At 42.4% G+C, this 20,162-nt stretch overlaps 2 protein-coding genes across 6 annotated transcripts in view; one reads left to right on the top strand and one right to left on the bottom strand.

The window, feature by feature from the left end:
- Nucleotides 1-20,162, top strand: part of LOC140592132 (sialoadhesin-like) — a 252,455-nt gene that overhangs the window by 91,791 nt on the left and 140,502 nt on the right. The window lies entirely within an intron of this gene.
- LOC111855291 (ATP-dependent DNA helicase PIF1-like) lies at nt 9,728-15,420 on the bottom strand. Of its 4 annotated transcripts, XM_072714658.1 has the most exons (6): nt 11,901-15,420; nt 11,670-11,795; nt 11,361-11,506; nt 10,939-11,197; nt 10,733-10,838; nt 9,728-10,489 (listed from the first exon to the last, which is right to left on the bottom strand). In XM_072714658.1, the coding sequence occupies exon 1, from the start codon at nt 15,365-15,367 to the stop codon at nt 12,761-12,763; it is 2,607 nt and encodes an 868-aa protein (XP_072570759.1). In that variant the 5' UTR covers nt 15,368-15,420; the 3' UTR covers nt 9,728-10,489; nt 10,733-10,838; nt 10,939-11,197; nt 11,361-11,506; nt 11,670-11,795; nt 11,901-12,760. The 4 variants fall into 4 exon arrangements, with proteins under 4 accessions (XP_072570759.1, XP_072570757.1, XP_072570758.1 ...); XM_072714656.1 differs by having other exon boundaries at nt 11,670-15,420; XM_072714657.1 differs by having other exon boundaries at nt 10,939-11,042; nt 11,670-15,420.

Here is a 20,162-nt window from a genome sequence, read left to right as displayed (position 1 = left end):
CAGTAATTATTCCTTAAAGAGTGGCCGCCATCAGCCAATCAAAATCAAGCAGGCATTTCACAGGCTTCTCAATGACCAATCTAAATCAAATTTGGGTGATACATTTGTGCTCTGACCCTCTGCCTAAACTGTAAAGGACACCTCACTCGGCCAGATGGGGGCGCAACAGTGACAACTTTTGCATTTCTGCCTATTTCTCGAGAACGGTGAAGCCTACAATCGACATTTCTTGCCAGGTCAATTCAGTACGACATGCCAAATCAAACAACATGTAGAACTTGCTTCTGCATCTTTGCGTTTTTGCATAATTCATATTGGTCTGAAAACAAGACATTTCGTTAACCTCCTAGGATTTTCACCAAACCTACACAAATCTGGTATCATTTAAATCAGGAGACAGTCATAATAAATAATTCATAAAAAAATCATAAACTTTCCATGAGGTATAGTCACCAGCCACACACAAACCATACAGGTGCCATGCCCAATTCAATCAGACAGCTATATCTCAGGCCTGCCTCAGCCAATCATCACCAAACTTTAATATATCCTGTAGAATAGTAGTCCGGAAGGGCCCTCCAAATTTGGTGCCGATCGGTCAAACGGGGGCGCTACAACAACATAACATGTCTGTATAAACCTTGAAAATCAGTTCAACTTACATTTATCTCATTTCTGTTCTAGTGACATGTTACTGGTTAAAATATTTTGTACTGCCAGTTCTGTGAGTCATGCCAAATCAAGACATATGCAATGCCCAATGATAGTCATTTTCATTCCCTTGTGATGTTTAAAAACTTAATAAATAACATATTACTGTAACTTCTACAATGTTCAGCCCAAGTAGGTCATTCTGGTAGTACATCAATCAGGACATTGCCATTATGGATAATTCATAAAAATATCTTAACCTGTACGCTATGGCCACCAGCTACAACAAACCTGCACCATATCCATGCTCATTTCAATCAACCATCTAAAGCTCAGCTGTGCTTCAGCCAATCCTCATCAAATTTGACGGCCTAATGTAGTAAGGGACCTCAGACAGACCCTCCAATTTTGGTTCCAATCGGTCAAATGGGGGCGCTACAGCCACTGTCCATATATTTCTAAGACCCACCTTAGCAAATTCAGCTGAAATGTCCTTATTTCTCATAAAACCTTGAAAGAATTGTTACCTTTCCCTTCACCTGAGTCCATATTTCTTATTCACTTTCATTTTTCACCGATTTGCCTCATAGAACATTATCAGACTTAATTTACACATAAGAAGGCCTGAAAGTATTGAATACAATTTCTAAAATGGAGCGCTGACTCCACCTGCTGGCCACACTGTTTCCATGCCCATTTTATTAAAATAGCTATATCTCTGGCATGCTTCATCCAATCCTCACAAAATTTGACGCACATCTGTGTTACTAGACTTCAGAAAGACCTTCCAAGTTTGGTGGCAATCGGTCAAACGGGGGCACTACAGCCACTGTCCTAATATGTCTAAGACCAACCTTGGTTAATGCAGCTGAAATCTGCTTATCGTTTATTTAAAAATTAAAAAATTAATCACCTTTCCCTTCATCTAAGTCCATATTTTTAATCTGCTTATATTTTCCTGCCATTTGACTTTTACAAATCTTTCAAACTTCAATCTTTCTTCAGGCTGTGTACACTGCAGCAATTACAATTTTATAATAAATTGGCCAGCAGGTGGAGTCAGCGCTCCATTTCAATAATGCCTTCAATACTTTTAGCCTTTCTCCTGTCTAAATGTATAACCTAGAATATGATACAGCATGATATTACTGCTGTTACATGTCACAATACGCAACTCAGCACTTTGTTAAGAATATGCAACACAGCCTATGTTTACACAGGCAGTATAAAAAAGAAAACTCTGTAATATCTAGACTTACCAGACCAGGTATGAAGGTCCCTAAATCTACCAACTAGTCAGGCCATCTGACCCAAACCATGCATTCAGTCAGGCTAAGGCACTCCACCACAGGGTTCTACATTCTGTCCTACATTTGCTGACCTGTTAGACCGATACTAACTAATCTATATCCTGATTTCTACCTACTACTGAGACCATCTGACCAAAACAATGCATTCAGTCAGGTTCAGGCACTACACCACAGGGTTCTACATTCTGTCCTACATTTCCTGACCTGTTAGACCGACACTCAACAATCTACATCATGATTTCTACCTTCTACTCAAACCATCTGACCTAAACAAGTTCTGTTCTGTCTGACATCTGCTGACCTGTAGTTCTGTCTGACTTTTTAGTATCCTCCTCTACGGTTTGCCCTACATCTCCTGTCACATTAGAGCTACGCTAAATCTCCATCCTGTTATGGCAGTCTAATTGTTGCCCGGTCAATTAAGTACGACATGCCAAATCAAACAACATGTAGAACTTGCTTCTGCATCTTTGCGTTTTTGCATAATTCATATTGGTCTGAAAACAAGACATTTCGTTAACCTCCTAGGATTTTCACCAAACCTACACAAATCTGGTATCATTTAAATCAGGAGACAGTCATAATAAATAATTCATAAAAAAATCATAAACTTTCCATGAGGTATAGTCACCAGCCACACACAAACCATACAGGTGCCATGCCCAATTCAATCAGACAGCTATATCTCAGGCCTGCCTCAGCCAATCATCACCAAACTTTAATATATCCTGTAGAATAGTAGTCCGGAAGGGCCCTCCAAATTTGGTGCCGATCGGTCAAACGGGGGCGCTACAACAATATAACATGTCTGTATAAACCTTGAAAATCAGTTCAACTTACATTTATCTCATTTCTGTTCTAGTGACATATTACTGGTTAAAATATTTTGTACTGCCAGTTCTGTGAGTCATGCCAAATCAAGACATATGCAATGCCCAATGATAGTCATTTTCATTCCCTTGTGATGTTTAATAACTTAATAAATAACATATTACTGTAACTTCTACAATATCCAGCCCAAGTAGGTCATTCTGGTAGTACATCAATCAGGACATTGCCCTTATGGATAATTCATAAAAATATCTTGACCTGTATGCTATGGCCACCAGCTACAACAAACCTGCACCATATCCATGCTCATTTCAATCAACCATCTAAATCTCAGCCGTGCTTCAGCCAATCCTCATCAAATTTGACGGCCTAATGTAGTAAGGGACCTCAGACAGACCCTCCAATATTGGTGCCAATCGGTCAAACAGGGGCGCTACAGCCACTGTCCATATATGTCTAAGACCCACCTTAGCAAATTCAGCTGAAATGTCCTTATTTCTCATAAAACCTTGAAAGAATTGTTACCTTTCCCTTCACCTGAGTCCATATTTTTTATTCACTTTCATTTTTCACCAATTTGCCTCATAGAACATTATCAGACTTAATTTACACATAAGAAGGCCTGAAAGTATTGAATACAATTTCTAAAATGGAGCGCTGACTCCACCTGCTGGCCACACTGTTTCCATGCCTATTTCATTCAAATAGCTATATCTCTGGCATGCTTCATCCAATCCTCACAAAATTTGATGCACGGCTGTGTTACTAGACTGCCTCAGCCAAGCTGCAAAAGACCTTCCAAGTTTGGTGGCAATCAGTCAAACGGGGGCACTACAGCCACTGTCATAATATGTCTAAGACCAACCTTGGTTAATGCAGCTGAAATCTGCTTATTGTTTATTTAAAAATTAAAATATTAATCACCTTTCCCTTCATCTAAGTCCATATTTTTAATCTGCTTATATTCTCCTGCCATTTGACTTTTACAAATCTTTCAAACTTTAATCTTTCTTCAGGCTGTGTACACTACAGCAATTACAATTTTATAATAAATTGGCCAGCAGGTGGAGTCAGCGCTCCATTTCAATAATGCCTTCAATACTTTTAGCCTTTCTCCTGTCTAAATATACATCCTAGAATAGCATACAGCATGATATTACTGCTGTTACATGTCACACTCCCGCAACTCAGCACTTTGTTAAGAATATGCAACACAGCCTATGTTTACACAGGCAGTATAAAAAAGCAACTATGTAATATCTACACTTACCAGACCAGGTATGAAGGTCCCTAAATCTACCAACTAGTCAGGCCATCTGACCCAAAACATGTATTAAGTCAGGCTAAGGCACTCCACCACAGGGTTCTACATTCTGTCCTGCATTTGCTGACCTGTTAGACCGATACTAACTAGTCTATATCCTGATTTCTACCTACTACTCAGACTATCTCACCAAAACATTGCATTCAGTCAGGTTCAGGCACTACACCACAGGGTCCTACATTCTGTCCTACATTTCCTGACCTGTTAGACGGACACTCAACAATCTCCATCCTGATTTCTACCTTCTGTTGTCCTACCTGTCCTACCTGTCCTACTTGTCATACCCTTTGGACCCTTCAGTAACTGCCTGCAGTTTCTAGTTATTATTAAGGGTCCAAAGCACGTAGTGCTATGGAACCTTATTGTTTTTGTTAGGATTATTATTATTTTTATTTTTTTTTTTATTATTTTTCTTCCCTAAAACTGAATGCCCAGCCTAAACCGTAAGTCCTAGGCCGACCAAATTTGGTAGGATGATTGGTATTCCTACCCACTACTCAGGTTGTCCGACCCGTCCGACTCAGCCAGAGGGGGGCGCCGTAGCGCCCCCCAACACGTTTCAGTCAATATCTCCTGTCCTGTTTGTCCTACATCCGAAATTCTTTTTTCTGCTGATACAGACAGCCATGCCCTACCAAAAAGTCAATGGGACCATGAAGCTCCGCCTACTTAGATTTTTTGCTAATTTGCATATTTTGCAAATACTACTTATCTCTTAAAGTCCTAGCTTGTCCTACCAAATCAGACAAATGAGGTGTCAAACGAATCAGAACTGTGAGCTCATCAAGAATTTCTAAAAAAATTGAGACATTTTCTGTATTGTACGGCCATTAGCCACGCCCAAAGAATTCCCAAATTTGGCCCATTTTGGTCTAACAGCTATGACTTGCCCTTGCCTTGACCTACGTCGACCAAATTTGAAATTCTACCTCCGGACATCATTCTGGGGACACGGTCCAAGGGGGGCCGCATTTCGTCCATAGGGGGCGCTATGACTAAAAACTGCCAATATCTCCTGACTGCCTTGGCCAATCCAACTGAAATTTGGCAGATATGTACTAGGACCCAGCCTGAGGTCAGTCACCTACAATGACAGTCATGAGTCCTGAAACAGTGGCCGCCATTGGCCAATCAAAATCAAGCTGCAATTTGACTTGCTTAATGATGACCAATCCAAATCAAATTTAGCTGGTACATTTGTCCTCTGACCCTCAGCCCACCCTGTAAAGGACATCTCATTAGGCCAGATGCGGGCGTGACAGCACCCCCATCTGCATTTCTGCCTATTTCTCCAGAACTGCCAAACCTACACTTAAATTTTATTGCCAGTCCAATTTAGTATGTCCTGAAGAATCCAACTGCATATAGAACTTGGTTCTCCATTTTTGTGTTTTTACATGATTTATATTTCTCTGAAAACAGGTCATTTCATTCACCTCCTAGGATTTTCACCACACCTACATAAGTCTGTTGTCATTTAAATCAAGAGACAATCCTTTTAACGATTTAGGGAAAAAAACTTAAACTTTTTATAAGGTACGGCCAAAAGCCACACCTAGACCGTACTGTTGCCACATCCATTTCAATCAGAGAGCTGTATCTCAGGCATGCTTCAGCCAATCATTACCAAATTTGGCATAGTATTGTACAGCTGTACCACAGAGAGACCGTACAAATTTTGTATCGATCAGTCAAACAGAAGCGCTATAGCCACTATCGATATATGTCTAAGACCCACCTAGGCTAATTGATGTAAAATGAGTCACCAGATCAGGAAGGAAGGTGTCCAGCGATCTCACCCATTTTACCAACAGCAGTGGGTGGCTCAGTGGGCTAAACTTGCATGCCTGTAATCAGAGGGTCGCCGGTTCGAACCCAGCTTCGGTGGGTCCTCGAGCTCGAGCCCGATGTGTGCAGCATGCTCTCCGTAAAGCAAGTGGGGAAACATAAAGGCGTTTTCCCCATGAAGGTCAATGAAGCTTCTATTAATTTTAAACCTGCCATTCAGACGGGCTCAGGCACTCCTCCGGAGGGTTCAATTATAATTATTTTTCTTCCCTAAAACTGAATGCCCAGCCTAAACTGTAAGTCCTAGGCTGACAAAATTTGGCAGTAAGATGCCTATGGCTACCCACTACTCAGCCCCTCCGACCCGTCCCAATCAGTCAGAGGGGGGCGCCGTTGCACCACACAACACGTTTTGGTCTATACCTCTTGTCCTACTTGTCCTACACTTAAATTTTATTTCAAGTTCAATTCACTTTGTCGTGCCAAATCCAGTAATATATATAGCTTGGTTCTCCATCTTTGTGTTTTTGCATGATTTATATTTGTCTGATTAAAGGACATTTTGTTACCCTCGTTGGATTTTCGCCAAACCTACTTAAAACTGTTGTCATTCAAATCAGGAGACAGTCGTTTTAAAGATTTAGAGAAAAAAACTTAAACTTTCGGTAAGGTACGGCCAAAAGCCACACCAAGACCATACTGGTGCCACGTCCATTTCAATCAGAAAGCTATATCTCAGGCATGCTTCAACCAATCATTACCAAATTTGTGGTCCTATTGTACGGCTGTTACCCAGAGAGACGCTCCAAATTTTGTGTCAATCGGTCAAACGGGAGCGCTGCGGCCACTGCTTATATATGTCTAAGACCAACCTAGGCTAATTCAGCTAAACTGAGTTACCAGATCAGTTAGGAAGGTGTCTACCGATCTCACCCATCTTACCATCAGCAGCGGGTGGCTCAGTGGGCTAAACTTGTGTGCCTGTAATCAGAGGGTCGCCAGTTCGAACCCAGCTTCGGTGGGTACTTGAGCTAGGCAGCCTGATGTGCACAGCATGCTCTCCGTAAAGCAAGCTGTGGAGATGTAAAGGCGTTTTCCACATGAAGGTCAATGAAGCTTCTATTTTTGTTATTAACCCAGCCATTAAGAAAGGCTTATGCACTACTCCGGAGGGTTTGATTGTAATTATTTTTCTTCCCTAAAACTGAAAGCCCAGCCTAAACCGTAAGTCCTAGGCCGACCAAATTTGGCAGTAAGATTCCTATTGCTACCCACTACTCAGCCTCTCCGACCCATCCCAGTCAGTCAAAGGGGGGCGCCGTTGCGCCCCACAACACGTTTTGGTCGATATCTCCTGTCCTACTTGTCCTACACTTAAATTTTATTGTCAGTCAAATTCACTATGTCGTGCCAAATCCAGTAACATATATAACTTGGTTCTCCATCTTTGCATTTTTGCATGATTTATATTTGTCTGAAAACAGCTTTTTTCGTTAACTTCCTACGATTTACCTCAAACCTACATAAATCTGTTGTCCTTCAAATCAGGAGATAGTCCTTTTAAAGATTTAGAGGAAAAAAATGAAACTTTTGGTAAGGTATGGCCACCAGCCACACCCTGACTGTACTGGTGCCACGTCCATTTCCATCAGACAGCTAAATCTCATGCACGCTTCAGCCAATCATTTCCAAATATCTATTTCTGATGAATGGCTGTACCACAGAGAGACCCTCCAAATTTCGTATCGATCGATCAAACGGGAGTGCTACGGCCATTGTCTATATGTGTCTAAGACCCACCTAGGCACATTCAGCTAAAATGAGTTACCAGATCAGGTAGGAAGGTGTCTACCGATCTCCTGCATCCTGCCCATGGCAGCGGGTGGCTCAGTGGGCTAAGCCTGTGTGCCTGTAATCAGAGGGTCACTGGTTCAAACCCAGCTTCAGTGGGTACTTGAGTTAGGAATCCCAACAGTTGTCTGCCCTTTGTGCACAGTGTACTCTCTGCAAAGGAAGTTCAGAGAGACATAAAGGCATTTTCCCCATGAGGATCAGTGAAGTACCTTTATTATTTTTCTTCCATAGAACTGAATGCCCAGCCTAAACCGTAAGTCTTAGGCCGACCATATTTGGCACAAAGATGCCTATTCCTACCCACTACTCAGATTGTCCGACCCGTCCGACTCAGCCAGCTTTTCGGTTGATATCTCCTGTCCTGTTTGTCCTACAATCGAAATTCTTTTGTCTGCTGATACAGACAGCCATGCCCGACCAGACAGCTATATCTCAGGCATGCTTCAGCCAATCATTTCCAAATTTCTCTCACTAATGTAGCACTGTACTGCAGACAGACCCTCCAAATTTCCTGTTGATCGTTCAAATGGGGGCGCTATGGCCACTGTCTATATATGTCTAAGACCTGCCTTGGCTAATTCAGCTGAAATGTCCTTATTTCTCATAAAACCTTCAAAGAATTATCTTTCTCTACATCTGCCTCCAGGTTTTTAATTTAGTGTAATTATCTTGCCATTTCACTCTTAGAAATTTATCAGACTTCAATGATGCTTTAGCTTGTGTGGACTAGAACAATTTCAATGTTTCAATAAATTGGCCAGCAGGTGGAGTCAGTGCTCCATTAACCAGTGCCATTCAGTACTTTCAGGCCTTCTCATGTCTAAATGAACAGCCTAGAAAAAAAACAAAGTATGATATTATTACTGTTGCATGCAGCAGTTTCCCAGCTTGGCACTGTTGTTAAGAATATGCAACACAGCCTATGTTCACACAGTCAGTACAAGCAAACTTTAACTTGTAAGTAAACTTTCCACATCAGGTATGAAGGCGCCTATTTCTACCAACTACTCAGACCATCAGACCCAAACCAAACATTCAGTTAGGCTCAGGTACTCCACCACACAATCTCCATCCTCATTCCTACCTACTCCTCAGACTATCACACCCAAACCAGACATTCAGTCAGGCTCAGATACTGCACCACACAGTTCTACATTATTTCCTACTACCTTCTACTGACCTGTTAGACCAAGACTCAACAATCTCCATCCTGCTTTCTACCTACTAGTCAGAGCATCAGACCCAAACCAGACATTCCGTTGGACTGCATGACACCACAGATGTCTACATATGGTCCTATATCTCCTGACTAGATACGCCTAGACTTAATCTCCATTCTGTCCCAGAAGTGCATAGTATTGTTTGACTTTTCCATACATTGGCGAGTGGCTCAGACGTGTAGTCAGCAATGCATTTTTTGTGCTTTCAAAAATGCCATTCTATAGTCATAGACTTTCCTTTTGATTTTTTCTACTATAAATGTAGGTTTGTTTTTTAACATGATGCATCACAAGTGACTCAGATGCATGTGCTCTGTTCCATCTTTTCCATGAAGTCCTTCAAGATGTACAGACAGTGCAATTAATCCTGGGATTTTGTTTGAATGATATAGTTTTGGCTCTTGGTAGTCTTACACTACATCACCGTGTCCGCTATCATTTTTAAACATAGGACTACTGCTGCATACTTGGGCTACTTTTGCTAATGGGACTAGTCACCCTGAAACACCAGACTGCAAGCATATTGCAGGCTAGTATAAGTTGCAGCTACTTACCATCAAATGTCATTATAGTCCAGTGGGTCTTTTTCTTAATGTTGATCATAGCATTGAAATACTTGTCATATGTGAATCACCTTACTATGTATGCATGTTGAAATGGAACCAGACTGGACCTACCCTAGTTGAAAAGCATTCTCAGTTTCATACTGTAGGTGTACTCATCATGCTTAAGAATGACAACAATAATACTTATCATACTTATTCTTTATGAAAGGCAAACCACATAACACATAATAAACATCAGAAAATTTCAAGAGACTACATCGGTCTTACAAATTCATGCTTGTGCTATTGTTTGTGGGGTCTCCTGAGGTACGTCATAGTCAGAACAGTGGATGCAGCACAGCTGACATAATATTCCATGTATGATGATAAAATTACTAAATGAACAGTTTACAAATAAAGTGCAATTGTGCCATTCTGCAACATGGTGACGTACTTCCGAATATACAAGTGACCTTACTACACGTTAGTGCAAGTAAACACAGGAATTCTGCAATATGTCCCGAAGCAGAAACATCTTAGGAGACATGACTAATGCTTTGGTATTGCAGAGTAAAAGTGAAAAGAAATAAATGAATACACAATGAAACAGATATACAATAGATGGAACATTGACATATGAAACATTGATAGATAAAAATTTATTTTAAAAAATGACACTACAAATGATACAATACACATTGAAATTGTAATATTGTCTCGCAATATTTCATAGTCTCAAAGCGCTTTACGGCATCCCTGCCCAAAGCCCACAGTGAGCAAGCCAGAGGCAACAGTGGCAAGGAAAAACTCCCTAGAAGGAAGAAACCTTAGGAGGAGCCAGACTCAGAGGCGGAGCCCATGCTCCTGGGGCTGGCAGGGAAAGTCAGTCATAATTCACATTTTCCCAGTCTTCACATTTGAGATGCAAGCAGAGGGCAGGCAGTTGATGGTAGGCAAGTGCTGGAGCTGTGCCAGATGGTGGGGCAAACAGTAGTATGGCAGCAGGACAGAGGGGGAAGACATCACAGGCAGAAGGGCAGAAGAATAGAAGCACAAGAAATAAAACTGGCACACCATAGCAAGAAACATACAGGAGCAATGATGCATTATAATCAAGGTAGCCTGGGCATCATTCTATAATGTTTGGAGATTATGTGTGGCAGGGTTCACTATGGGTATCAGTGCTCAATTGAGGAGGTTTGTACGCACTGCACACTAGGCCTGAGTCCTCCACACACGGCTTGGCTTATTGGCAGAAAGGGCGAAGGGAGACTTGATGCAGTGGCCATGGGGTCAGTGACATCGACAGCAGGCACTGGAAAAAACAGGAAACATGCATGTCAGTGAACAAGAGACTGACAGTTGCAGTCAGACTACTTCAGAGAAGTAGCAGCCTTGGAAAGAGGAAAACTCACAAGGGCAAGCTATCTTCTGGTCAGGTAGCAGGGAGTGCGATGTGTTACGGGAACTTCATGTAGTGGGCATGGAGTCAGCAACATCAGTAGCACGCGAAGTGAAACTGGCTCAGAAAGAACAGTGGATAATGCAGTAGCCTATAGGCTGCATAGACAGACGATCGGCAGCAGGCAGAGATGGAGATATGAAACCGACATTTATACAAAGGTCCCTTGGGTTGATATTCATGGTGGTAGATGATGATTTTGCAATAGTGACCTGAGGAGATTCATACAAGTCGTCAGGTTAAACATCTGGAACGCCAGGACATACCAGATGATTTTGACAATGTTCAGCTGGCTAATGTCTCAGGTTTTGTACCATGAACTGTGGTGGAATATCTAAGACAATGACGGTAAGGGAGACACTGTGAATCATGCACCTTTGCTATGCCCACATGGTCATGCACAGCCACTGCGTCTAGATGAATATTGTTGGTGACAAACTGCCCAGCTTTTCCAGTTTCTTCCTCGCACATCCATATGTACGACTGCATTCCATGTTACTTGCTTGTAGCTTTATCATCAACTGTAGTAGAACAGAACCACACACAAAATGAAGTCCAGCCTAGAGATTGCATCACATACTTTATGACAATACAGGAAAAGCAGACCTACATCCAATGTTTCCTTCCATTAGTCTGAAACTTTTCTGTAAGACACTACACAGACAGATGACTATAAGGGCTTACCGTGGCCTACAGATGTCTGTGGCCGTTTGCCCTTGAGGGCTCCAGACAAGGTTTGCCTTATTAGCACAAGGGGTGAAGGTAATCTTCAGGTGGTGGCCATGGGGTGAGTGATGTAAACAGCAGGCACTGGAAAAAGAGAAAAACCAGAAATTTGCATGTCAGGCAAATATTAACAGTGGCCAAGTAAAAGTGCCTCAAAGAGGAAGAAACCTTCGGAAGAGGCAAACTCACATGTCCAGCCCAGCATACTCTGGCCAGGTTGCAGGCAGTATGATGCATTACTGTCCCAATCTGATGCCATAACAAGTGCAGGGGGTGATCTGGCTTAGGGTGGGGAGCATACACAGACGGCTGGTGGCAGACAGAGGTGGACATAGGTAGGGAACATGTATGCAAACGTGCACACAAGGTCCCTTAGCTTGATCCTCAGAGTGCCACATGATAATTGTACATTGGTAGTGTTGGGTAATTAGTAGGAAGAGAGACTACAAATAAACAAAAAAGGTTTGAACAAAAATGGTTGCGGCTGGGGCTGGATCGGGGGGACGAGGAATGCTACATTACATTTATGTTGGAGGTCGGAACTGGAAATGTCAGGCTGCTTTACACATAAAACTTTGTAGTGACCACAGATAAGTTGAGAAGTGACAGAGCCCACAGATAAGTTGTGCATGTTGTCACTTCCAGCTTCAGTCCTCAGAAAATGACACAGAAACAGTGGTCTGATGGCAAATGGAACGCACTATGACAGGGGTGTCAAACTCTAGTCCTGGAGGGCTGGAGCTCTGACTAGCTTAGTTGTTTCTGTTCCACCAGAAATGAGTTAAAGAGTGACGTGTTAATTAGCACAAGGAGTTGAATCAGGTGTGTTAAATGAGAGGAAACTCAAAAACGTGCAGGGCTTCGGCCCTCCAGGACTGGACTTTGACACCCCTGCACTAGAAGATTAACACAAATGACGATGCCCCCCCAGACCCAGCCCCCTAACCTCACCACTGTGCCAGCCACCCCAAGCTTAGGCCCAGCCCCAGTAGAACCCTCTCCATAAAACTCAGTCCATCACAAATTTTATTATCAGTTTGCATACAATTTCACAGACAATGTAGGACAACACATTCATGGTGGCTAAAATATGTTGGCATTACAGAAACACAGATACCGTTTTTGACAATGTCCTTTGCATACACATGATCAATCAAAGTGCCGTTCCCAGTGGTCGCGTCTTTCACAAGTTGAGCATACCCATGTTCCTCCATAAAAGTGGTGATTGTACTTCCCGTGAAAAGATTTTCATTAAAATCTCCCATGATGATTTTCCCTCCATCCATGCTGTCCATGCGAGCGATCAGCCACATGAGATTCTTCTGAAAGATTGACACAGTATACGAGGGCGGTCTGTATAGTACCGAGACTGTTGTTTTCAGTAGGCCCACATTGAACTGGAGACACTCAATGTTGACACACTGCAAATCAACAACGCTACAGTTGGTATGTTCTTTATAATACACGCCCACACCACCATGCTGTTGGTTCTTCAGTTCGGCAAAGATTGAATCATCACCATCGTACGCGAGATGTCTCCGTTTCCCATAGAATGAAAATCCATTCAGGTGTATCTCTTCTGTGTCTTCCTTTAACCACGTCTCTGTCAAGCAGATGATATCGGCTTTCATATACCTTCCGTCTTGCTTTATGTCATCCAGGTGACATGCGAGTCCTTGAACATTGTGGAGGAGAATTCTGCATAATGATGGCACTTCTGTGACAGGTTCAATAAAAGCAGGCATGCTTTGCATTGCACTCTCAATGTCCTGTTTTGCGTATATAACACTTTCCTTGAAGTCTTCTATTATGAGGCCTTCCAGAGAAGTCACACGGCTTAACGCTACGTATGCCTGTCCAGCTGCAAATATCTTCTTCAGTGATACAACAGCCTTATCCACAGTCAGACCTTGTACTTTGTGTACTGTGCAAGCCCATGCTAATCTCAATGGAAACTGACGTCGTGCTGCACCGCTGTTACCCACTCTCTCCTCCTCTGGTTTGATTCGTGTCGCTCTGTCCAAACCTTTGATTAAGCACGGCTTCTTTGCTCTGAGTGACTTACCAGCTGCTTCATTGTCAAACGTGACGTATATTTCGAATGGGAAATCGTCCTCAGTACCAAAGCACACCTCACTTACCGTACCAAATGCACCATTTACCAGGCCGTCTGAAACGTCGATGTTTTTCAGTAGCATTACCCGTGCATGAACACCTACGTGAAGTGTTTCTGACAGACACGTCTTGTAAACTTGTGCGTGATGTCCAGCTTTCCTTTGCAGTCGGCCAGTTGCAGCGACCCTTTCAAAGTCCTGAGCGTGAATGATGACAGGGTCTGAGCATACCTTCTGCAGCATGCGATGGTTATGCAGATCTGCTTCATAATTAGTCGCATAGATATGAAGGGCAGTACTGTCTTGTCCTTGGTCTGTCACCCGTCGTTTCAGCATAGCAATGTCTTCCTCTAGCATTGCATCACCCCTTTTGCGTTTCCTTAGCCGATTCAGCAACTGTGCAAAATCCAAATCTTTCTGTCTCATGATGTCCGTCAGCTCCACTGAAGCAAAATGATTCTGCCATAGATTGACACCTTTAGTCTCAGTATACAAAGGTTTCCCTTTCACCGGACAAAGCTGGTAGAAATCTCCAACGGCAACTATTGAGACGTTACCAAAGGCAGAATAATCTCCAGTTTGCTTGATTTGTCTCAATCTGCCATGAATATATGAAAGCAGTTTGTGATCGACCATTGAAATCTCATCTATAATCAATATCTGCAGGTTTCCCAGTTCAGCTCTCAATGAATTTATCTTCTCATCTCCAAGTGGTTGATAAGGCAGCTTCACATCTGTCGCAATGTGGAAACAGGCGTGTATCGTCGCAGCACTGATGTTGTAGGCACTAACCCCAGTCGGAGCAGTCAGCAACACATGCCTCTCATCCGGGTTATCTGACAACTTTGACAAGATACGAGATGCCTCATAATGTACTGCTTTGATCAAGACAGACTTGCCCACACCTCCAGGTCCAGATATAAATACATGAAATGGTTCTGGATTTTCACCACGTGTCTTCTGTAAACACCAGCTTCTTATTTTGTAAAAGATCTCAGACTGCTTCTTGTTCAGTGAGCGAAGCAAAGCCAGCGCTTCCTGCCTTGACATACCACAAGGATTGTCCTGGAACATATGGCGACCCGGTCTCGGTAACAAATCTGGTATCTCATCACGGTCTTCGCTCATTTCTGGCGTTACACTGGATTTGCTGGCGAGGCACTCCAACCGTTCACATTCAGTCTCTGGACAGATCAGTGCCCATGCATCTTCCATTACACCATGCAACTGTAGATCTTCCTCAGCTTTGTCTATCACATCCGCTTCCTTTTCAAAACTTGCCATATTTGAGTCGACGACCCGTTTCACCGAATGTAATTCATTACCGAAAAACTTCACAAAGCCAGTCTCGTAGAAGTCCTGGTAACTGCCAAAAGGAGGTGGTTTTAGTTGGCCATCAAAATAATGTGGTAGGAACAGCTGCAAAATGCTTTGATGGTATTTCTCTAGGTCCTTTGTGGGCGAAAACCTAGCATACCGAACAACAGCTGCATCTGTGCGTGTCCTTTTCTTCACGAATCCTAATTTCCTGTCCAACTCCATACTGCCAGCAGACGAGCTCTCAGATTTTGATAAAATTCTGTATTCAGAAGCAAATCTCGTTTTTTTTATTTTTATTATTTTTCTTCCCTAAAACTGAATGCCCAGCCTAAACCGTAAGTCCTAGGCCGACCAAATTTGGTAGGATGATTGGTATTTCTACCCACTACTCAGGTTGTCCGACCCGTCCGACTCAGCCAGAGGGGGGCGCCGTAGCGCCCCCCAACACGTTTCAGTCAATATCTCCTGTCCTGTTTGTCCTACAACCAAAATTCTTTTTTCTGCTGATACAGACAGCCATGCCCTACCAAAAAGTCAATGGGACCATGAAGCTCCGCCTACTTAGATTTTTTGCTAATTTGCATATTTTGCAAATACTACTTATCTCTTAAAGTCCTAGCTTGTCCTACCAAATCAGACAAATGAGGTGTCAAACGAATCAGAACTGTGAGCTCATCAAGAATTTCTAAAAAAATTGAGACATTTTGTGTATTGTACGGCCATTAGCCACGCCCAAAGAATTCCCAAATTTGGCCCATTTTGGTCTAACAGCTATGACTTGCCCTTGCCTTGACCTACATCGACCAAATTTGAAATTCTACCTCCGGACATCATTCTGGGGACACGGTCCAAGGGGGGCCGCATTTCGTCCATAGGGGGCGCTATGACTAAAAACTGCCAATATCTCCTGACTGCCTTGGCCAATCCAACTGGAATTTGGCAGATATGTACTAGGTCCCAGCCTGAGGTCAGTCACCTACAATGACAGTCATGAGTCCTGAAACAGTGGCCGCCATTGGCCAATCAAAATCAAGCAGCAATTTGACTTGCTTAATGATGACCAATCCAAATCAAATTTAGCTGGTACATTTGTCCTCTGACCCTCAGCCTACCGTGTAAACAGTGGCTACGGCCACTGTTTATATATTACTAAGACCAACCTAGGCCAATTCAGCTCAAATGAGTTACCAGATCAGGTAGGAAGGTGTCTACCGATCTCACTTGCTTTAACCACAGCAACGGGTGGCTCAGTGGGCTAAACTTGTATGCTTGTAATCAGAGGGTCGCAGGTTCGAACCCAGCTTCGGCGGGTACTCGAGCTAGGCAGCCCGATGTGCACAGCATACCCTCCATGAAGTGAGCTGGGGAGACGTGAAGGCGTTTTCCCCACGATGATGAATGAAGCTTATATTATTGTTAATTTAGACGTGCTCAGGCACTACTTCAGACGGTTAAACAATAATTATTTTTCTTCCCTAAAACTGAATGCCCAGCCTAAACCGTAAGTCCTAGACTGACCAAATTTGGCAACAATATTGCTATTCCTACCCACTACTCAGTCCCACTGACCCATCCCAGTCAGTCAGATGGGGGCGCTACAGCACCCCGATTTGCATTTCTGCCTATATCTCCAGACCTGTCAAGCCTACAGTTGAAATTTATTGCCAGGCCAATTCACTATGTCCTGATGAATCAACCTGCATATAGATCTTGGTTTTACATCTTTGCCTTCTTGCATGATTTATAGATGTTTTGAAAACAGGTTTTTTGTTAACCTCCTAGGATATTCACCTAACATCCATAAATCGGGTGTCATTCAAATCAGGAGACAGTCCTTTTAAAGATTTACAGAAAAAACTTAAACTTTCGGTAAGATACAGCCTCCAGCCACACCCTGACTGTACTGATGTCTTGCCCATTTCAATCAGACAGCTATATCTCAGGGATGCTTCAGCCAATCATTACAACAATTGGCTCACTGATGTAGGACTGTACCCCAGAGATAACCTCCAAATTTCGTGTCGATCGGTCAATCGGGAGCGCTACGCCACTGTCTATATACATCTAAGACCCACCTAGGCTCATTGAGCTAAAACGAGTTACCAGAAGGTGTCTACTGATCTCAGTCGTCTTACCCACAGCAGCGGGTGGCTCAGTGTGCTAATCCTGTGTGCCTGTAATCAGAGGATCGCCGGTTCGAACCCAGCTTAGTATTTTTGTATTTCAGCTAGGTATCCTGATGTGCACAGTGTACTCTCTGATGTTGACTGGCCTGTTACACCTGCAATAAAAGCATCTCCATCCTAATGTCTGCCAACTACTGAGACCGTCCAGCTCTGTCCTACATCTCCTATCCTGTTATGGCAGTCTAATTCTGTCTGACTTTCTACTACCCTGGCCGCCGGTTCACTGCCGTTATTCCTCTACTGTCCGACCAGTCCGATCGTCCTGCGCTTTGGACCCTTTCGTAACTGCCTGCAGTTTCTAGTTAAGGGTCCAAAGGACGAAGTCCTTATGGACCATTATTGTTTTTCTTAGGATTATTAAGGGTCCAAAGGACGAAGTCCTTATGGACCATTATTGTTTTTCTTAGGATTTTTCTCTTTTATTATTATTATTATTATTATTTTTCGCGCCCTAAAACTGAATGCACAGCCTAAACCGTAAGTGCTAGACCAACCAAAATTGGTAATATGATGTCAATTCCTACCCGCTACTCAGATTCTCTGACCCAGGCCTGTCAGCCAGATGGGGGCGCTCTAGCGCCCCCCAACGCGTTTCAATCCATAGCTCCTGTCCTATTAGTCCTATAATTGAAATTATTTTTTCTGCTGATACAGACAGCTTTGCTCTACCAACTTGCTATTTGGACTATGAAGCTCCGCCTACTTAGATTTTTTGCTAATTTGCATAATTTGTGAAACTGACTTCTGCCTTCAAGTCCTACAATATTGGACCAAATCAGACAAATGAGGTGTCAAACCGATCAGTCCACTTAGCTGATCAAAATAGATTCAAGAAAGTCTGACATTTGTCTATTTTATGGCCACTACCCATGCCCAAATCCCACCTAAATTTGGCCTATTTCAGTCTGAATGCTATAACTTCTCCATACCTTAGCCTACCTGAACCAAACTTACAATCCAACCTCCCTGCTCTATCATGGGGTCAACATACAATGCGGCCCACATTTCGTCAATAGGGGGCGCTACAACTAATAACTGCCAATATCTCCTGAATGCCTTAACCAATCTAATTGAAATTTGGCAGATATGTACTATGTACAAGCCTGAGGTCAGAGAAGTAAAATGGCAGTCATTAGTTGTAAAATCCTGGCCACCATTAGCCAATCAAAATCAAGCAGCCATTTGACCAGCTAAACAATGAGCAATCCAAACCAAATTTTGGTTATACATTTGTATTGTGACCCTGAGCCCACCCTGTAAAGGACATGTCAATCTGCCATATGGGGGCGCTACAGCACATTTCTGCCTATTTCTCCTGAACTGTTAATTATAAAATTGACAATTGTTGCTTAAGCTATCCACTAGCTCATGACAAATTTAATCGTATAAAGAACTTCATCATATCTCTTGCCATTTTTGCCTATTTTGTAAAAGTCTTAAAACAGTACTTTTTTCTTATCCTCCTAGGATTTTCACCAAACCTACACAAATCTGGTATCATTTAAATCAGGAGACAGTCCCTATATAAAATTATTAAAAAAATCATAAACTTTCCATGAGGTATGGCCACCAGCCACACCCAAACCATAGTGGTGCCACACCCATTTCAATCAGACAGCTATATCTCAGGCCTGCCTCAACCAATCATCATCAAACTTAAATATATAATGTAGGACATTACTGGGGAAGGGCCCTCCAAATTTGGTGCCGATCAGTCAAACGGGGGTGCTACAGCAATATAACATCACTGTATAAACTGCAAAATCAGCTCAACTTACATTTATCTCATTTTTGATCCAGTGACATATTACTGGTTAAAATCTTTTGCCCTGCAAGTTCTGTGAGTCATGTCAAATCAAGAAATATGCAATGTCCCATGATAGTCATTTGCATTCCCTTGTCATATTTAAAAACTTAATAAATAACATATTACTGTAACTACTGCAATGTCCATCCTAAGTAGGTCAATCTGGTAGTATAAAAATCAGGACACTGCCCATATGTATAATTTATAAAGATAACTTCACTTGCCTGTACAGTATAGCCACCAGCCACACTGAACCTACAGCATTTCCATGATCATTTCAATCAAACAGCTAAATCAGAGGAATACTTCATCTGATCATCACCAAATTTGACCCACTAATGTACCACTGCACCTCAGACAGACCGTCCAAATTTGGTGCTGATCGGTCAAATGGGGGCGTGACAGCCACTGTCCATATATGTGTAAGACCCACCTTAGCAGATTCAGCTGAAATGTCCTTATTCCTCATGAAACCTTCAAATAATTGTTACCTTTCCCTTCAGCTGAGTCCATATTTTTAATTTCCTTTCATTTTTCACCAATTTGCCTTATACAACATTATCAGACTTCATTTACAAATGAGAAGGTCAGAAAGCATTTAATATCATTTCTAAAATGGAGCGCTGACTCCACCTGCTGGCCACACCATTTCCATTCCCATTTCATTCAAACAGCTAAATCTCAGGCATGCTTCATCCGATCCTTACAAAATTTGATTCACTACCTTGGGTAATTCAGCTGAAATATCCTTCATAATACTTTCAAGGAATTAACTTTCCCTTCACCTCAGTCCATATTTTTAAGCTCCTTTCATTTTTCTGCTATTTGACTCATAGAAAATTATCAGATTTTATTTATAAGCCAGGCAGTATATATTGCAGATTTTTCGCTTTTTTGTATTAAATTGGCCAGTAGGTGGAGATGGTGCTCTATTTATATTGCAGTTTTTTAGATTTTTTTTTATAGATTAGCCAGCAGGTGTAGTTCGTCCTGTATTTCATTAATGGCATTAAATTCTTTCAGG

Source organism: Paramormyrops kingsleyae, chromosome 7 (genome assembly GCF_048594095.1).
Source record: "Paramormyrops kingsleyae isolate MSU_618 chromosome 7, PKINGS_0.4, whole genome shotgun sequence".
In the NCBI taxonomy this organism is placed as follows: domain Eukaryota; kingdom Metazoa; phylum Chordata; class Actinopteri; order Osteoglossiformes; family Mormyridae; genus Paramormyrops; species Paramormyrops kingsleyae.
The sequence above is the reverse complement of the archived record's forward strand: the minus strand, read 5'-3'. Positions and strand labels throughout refer to the sequence as shown.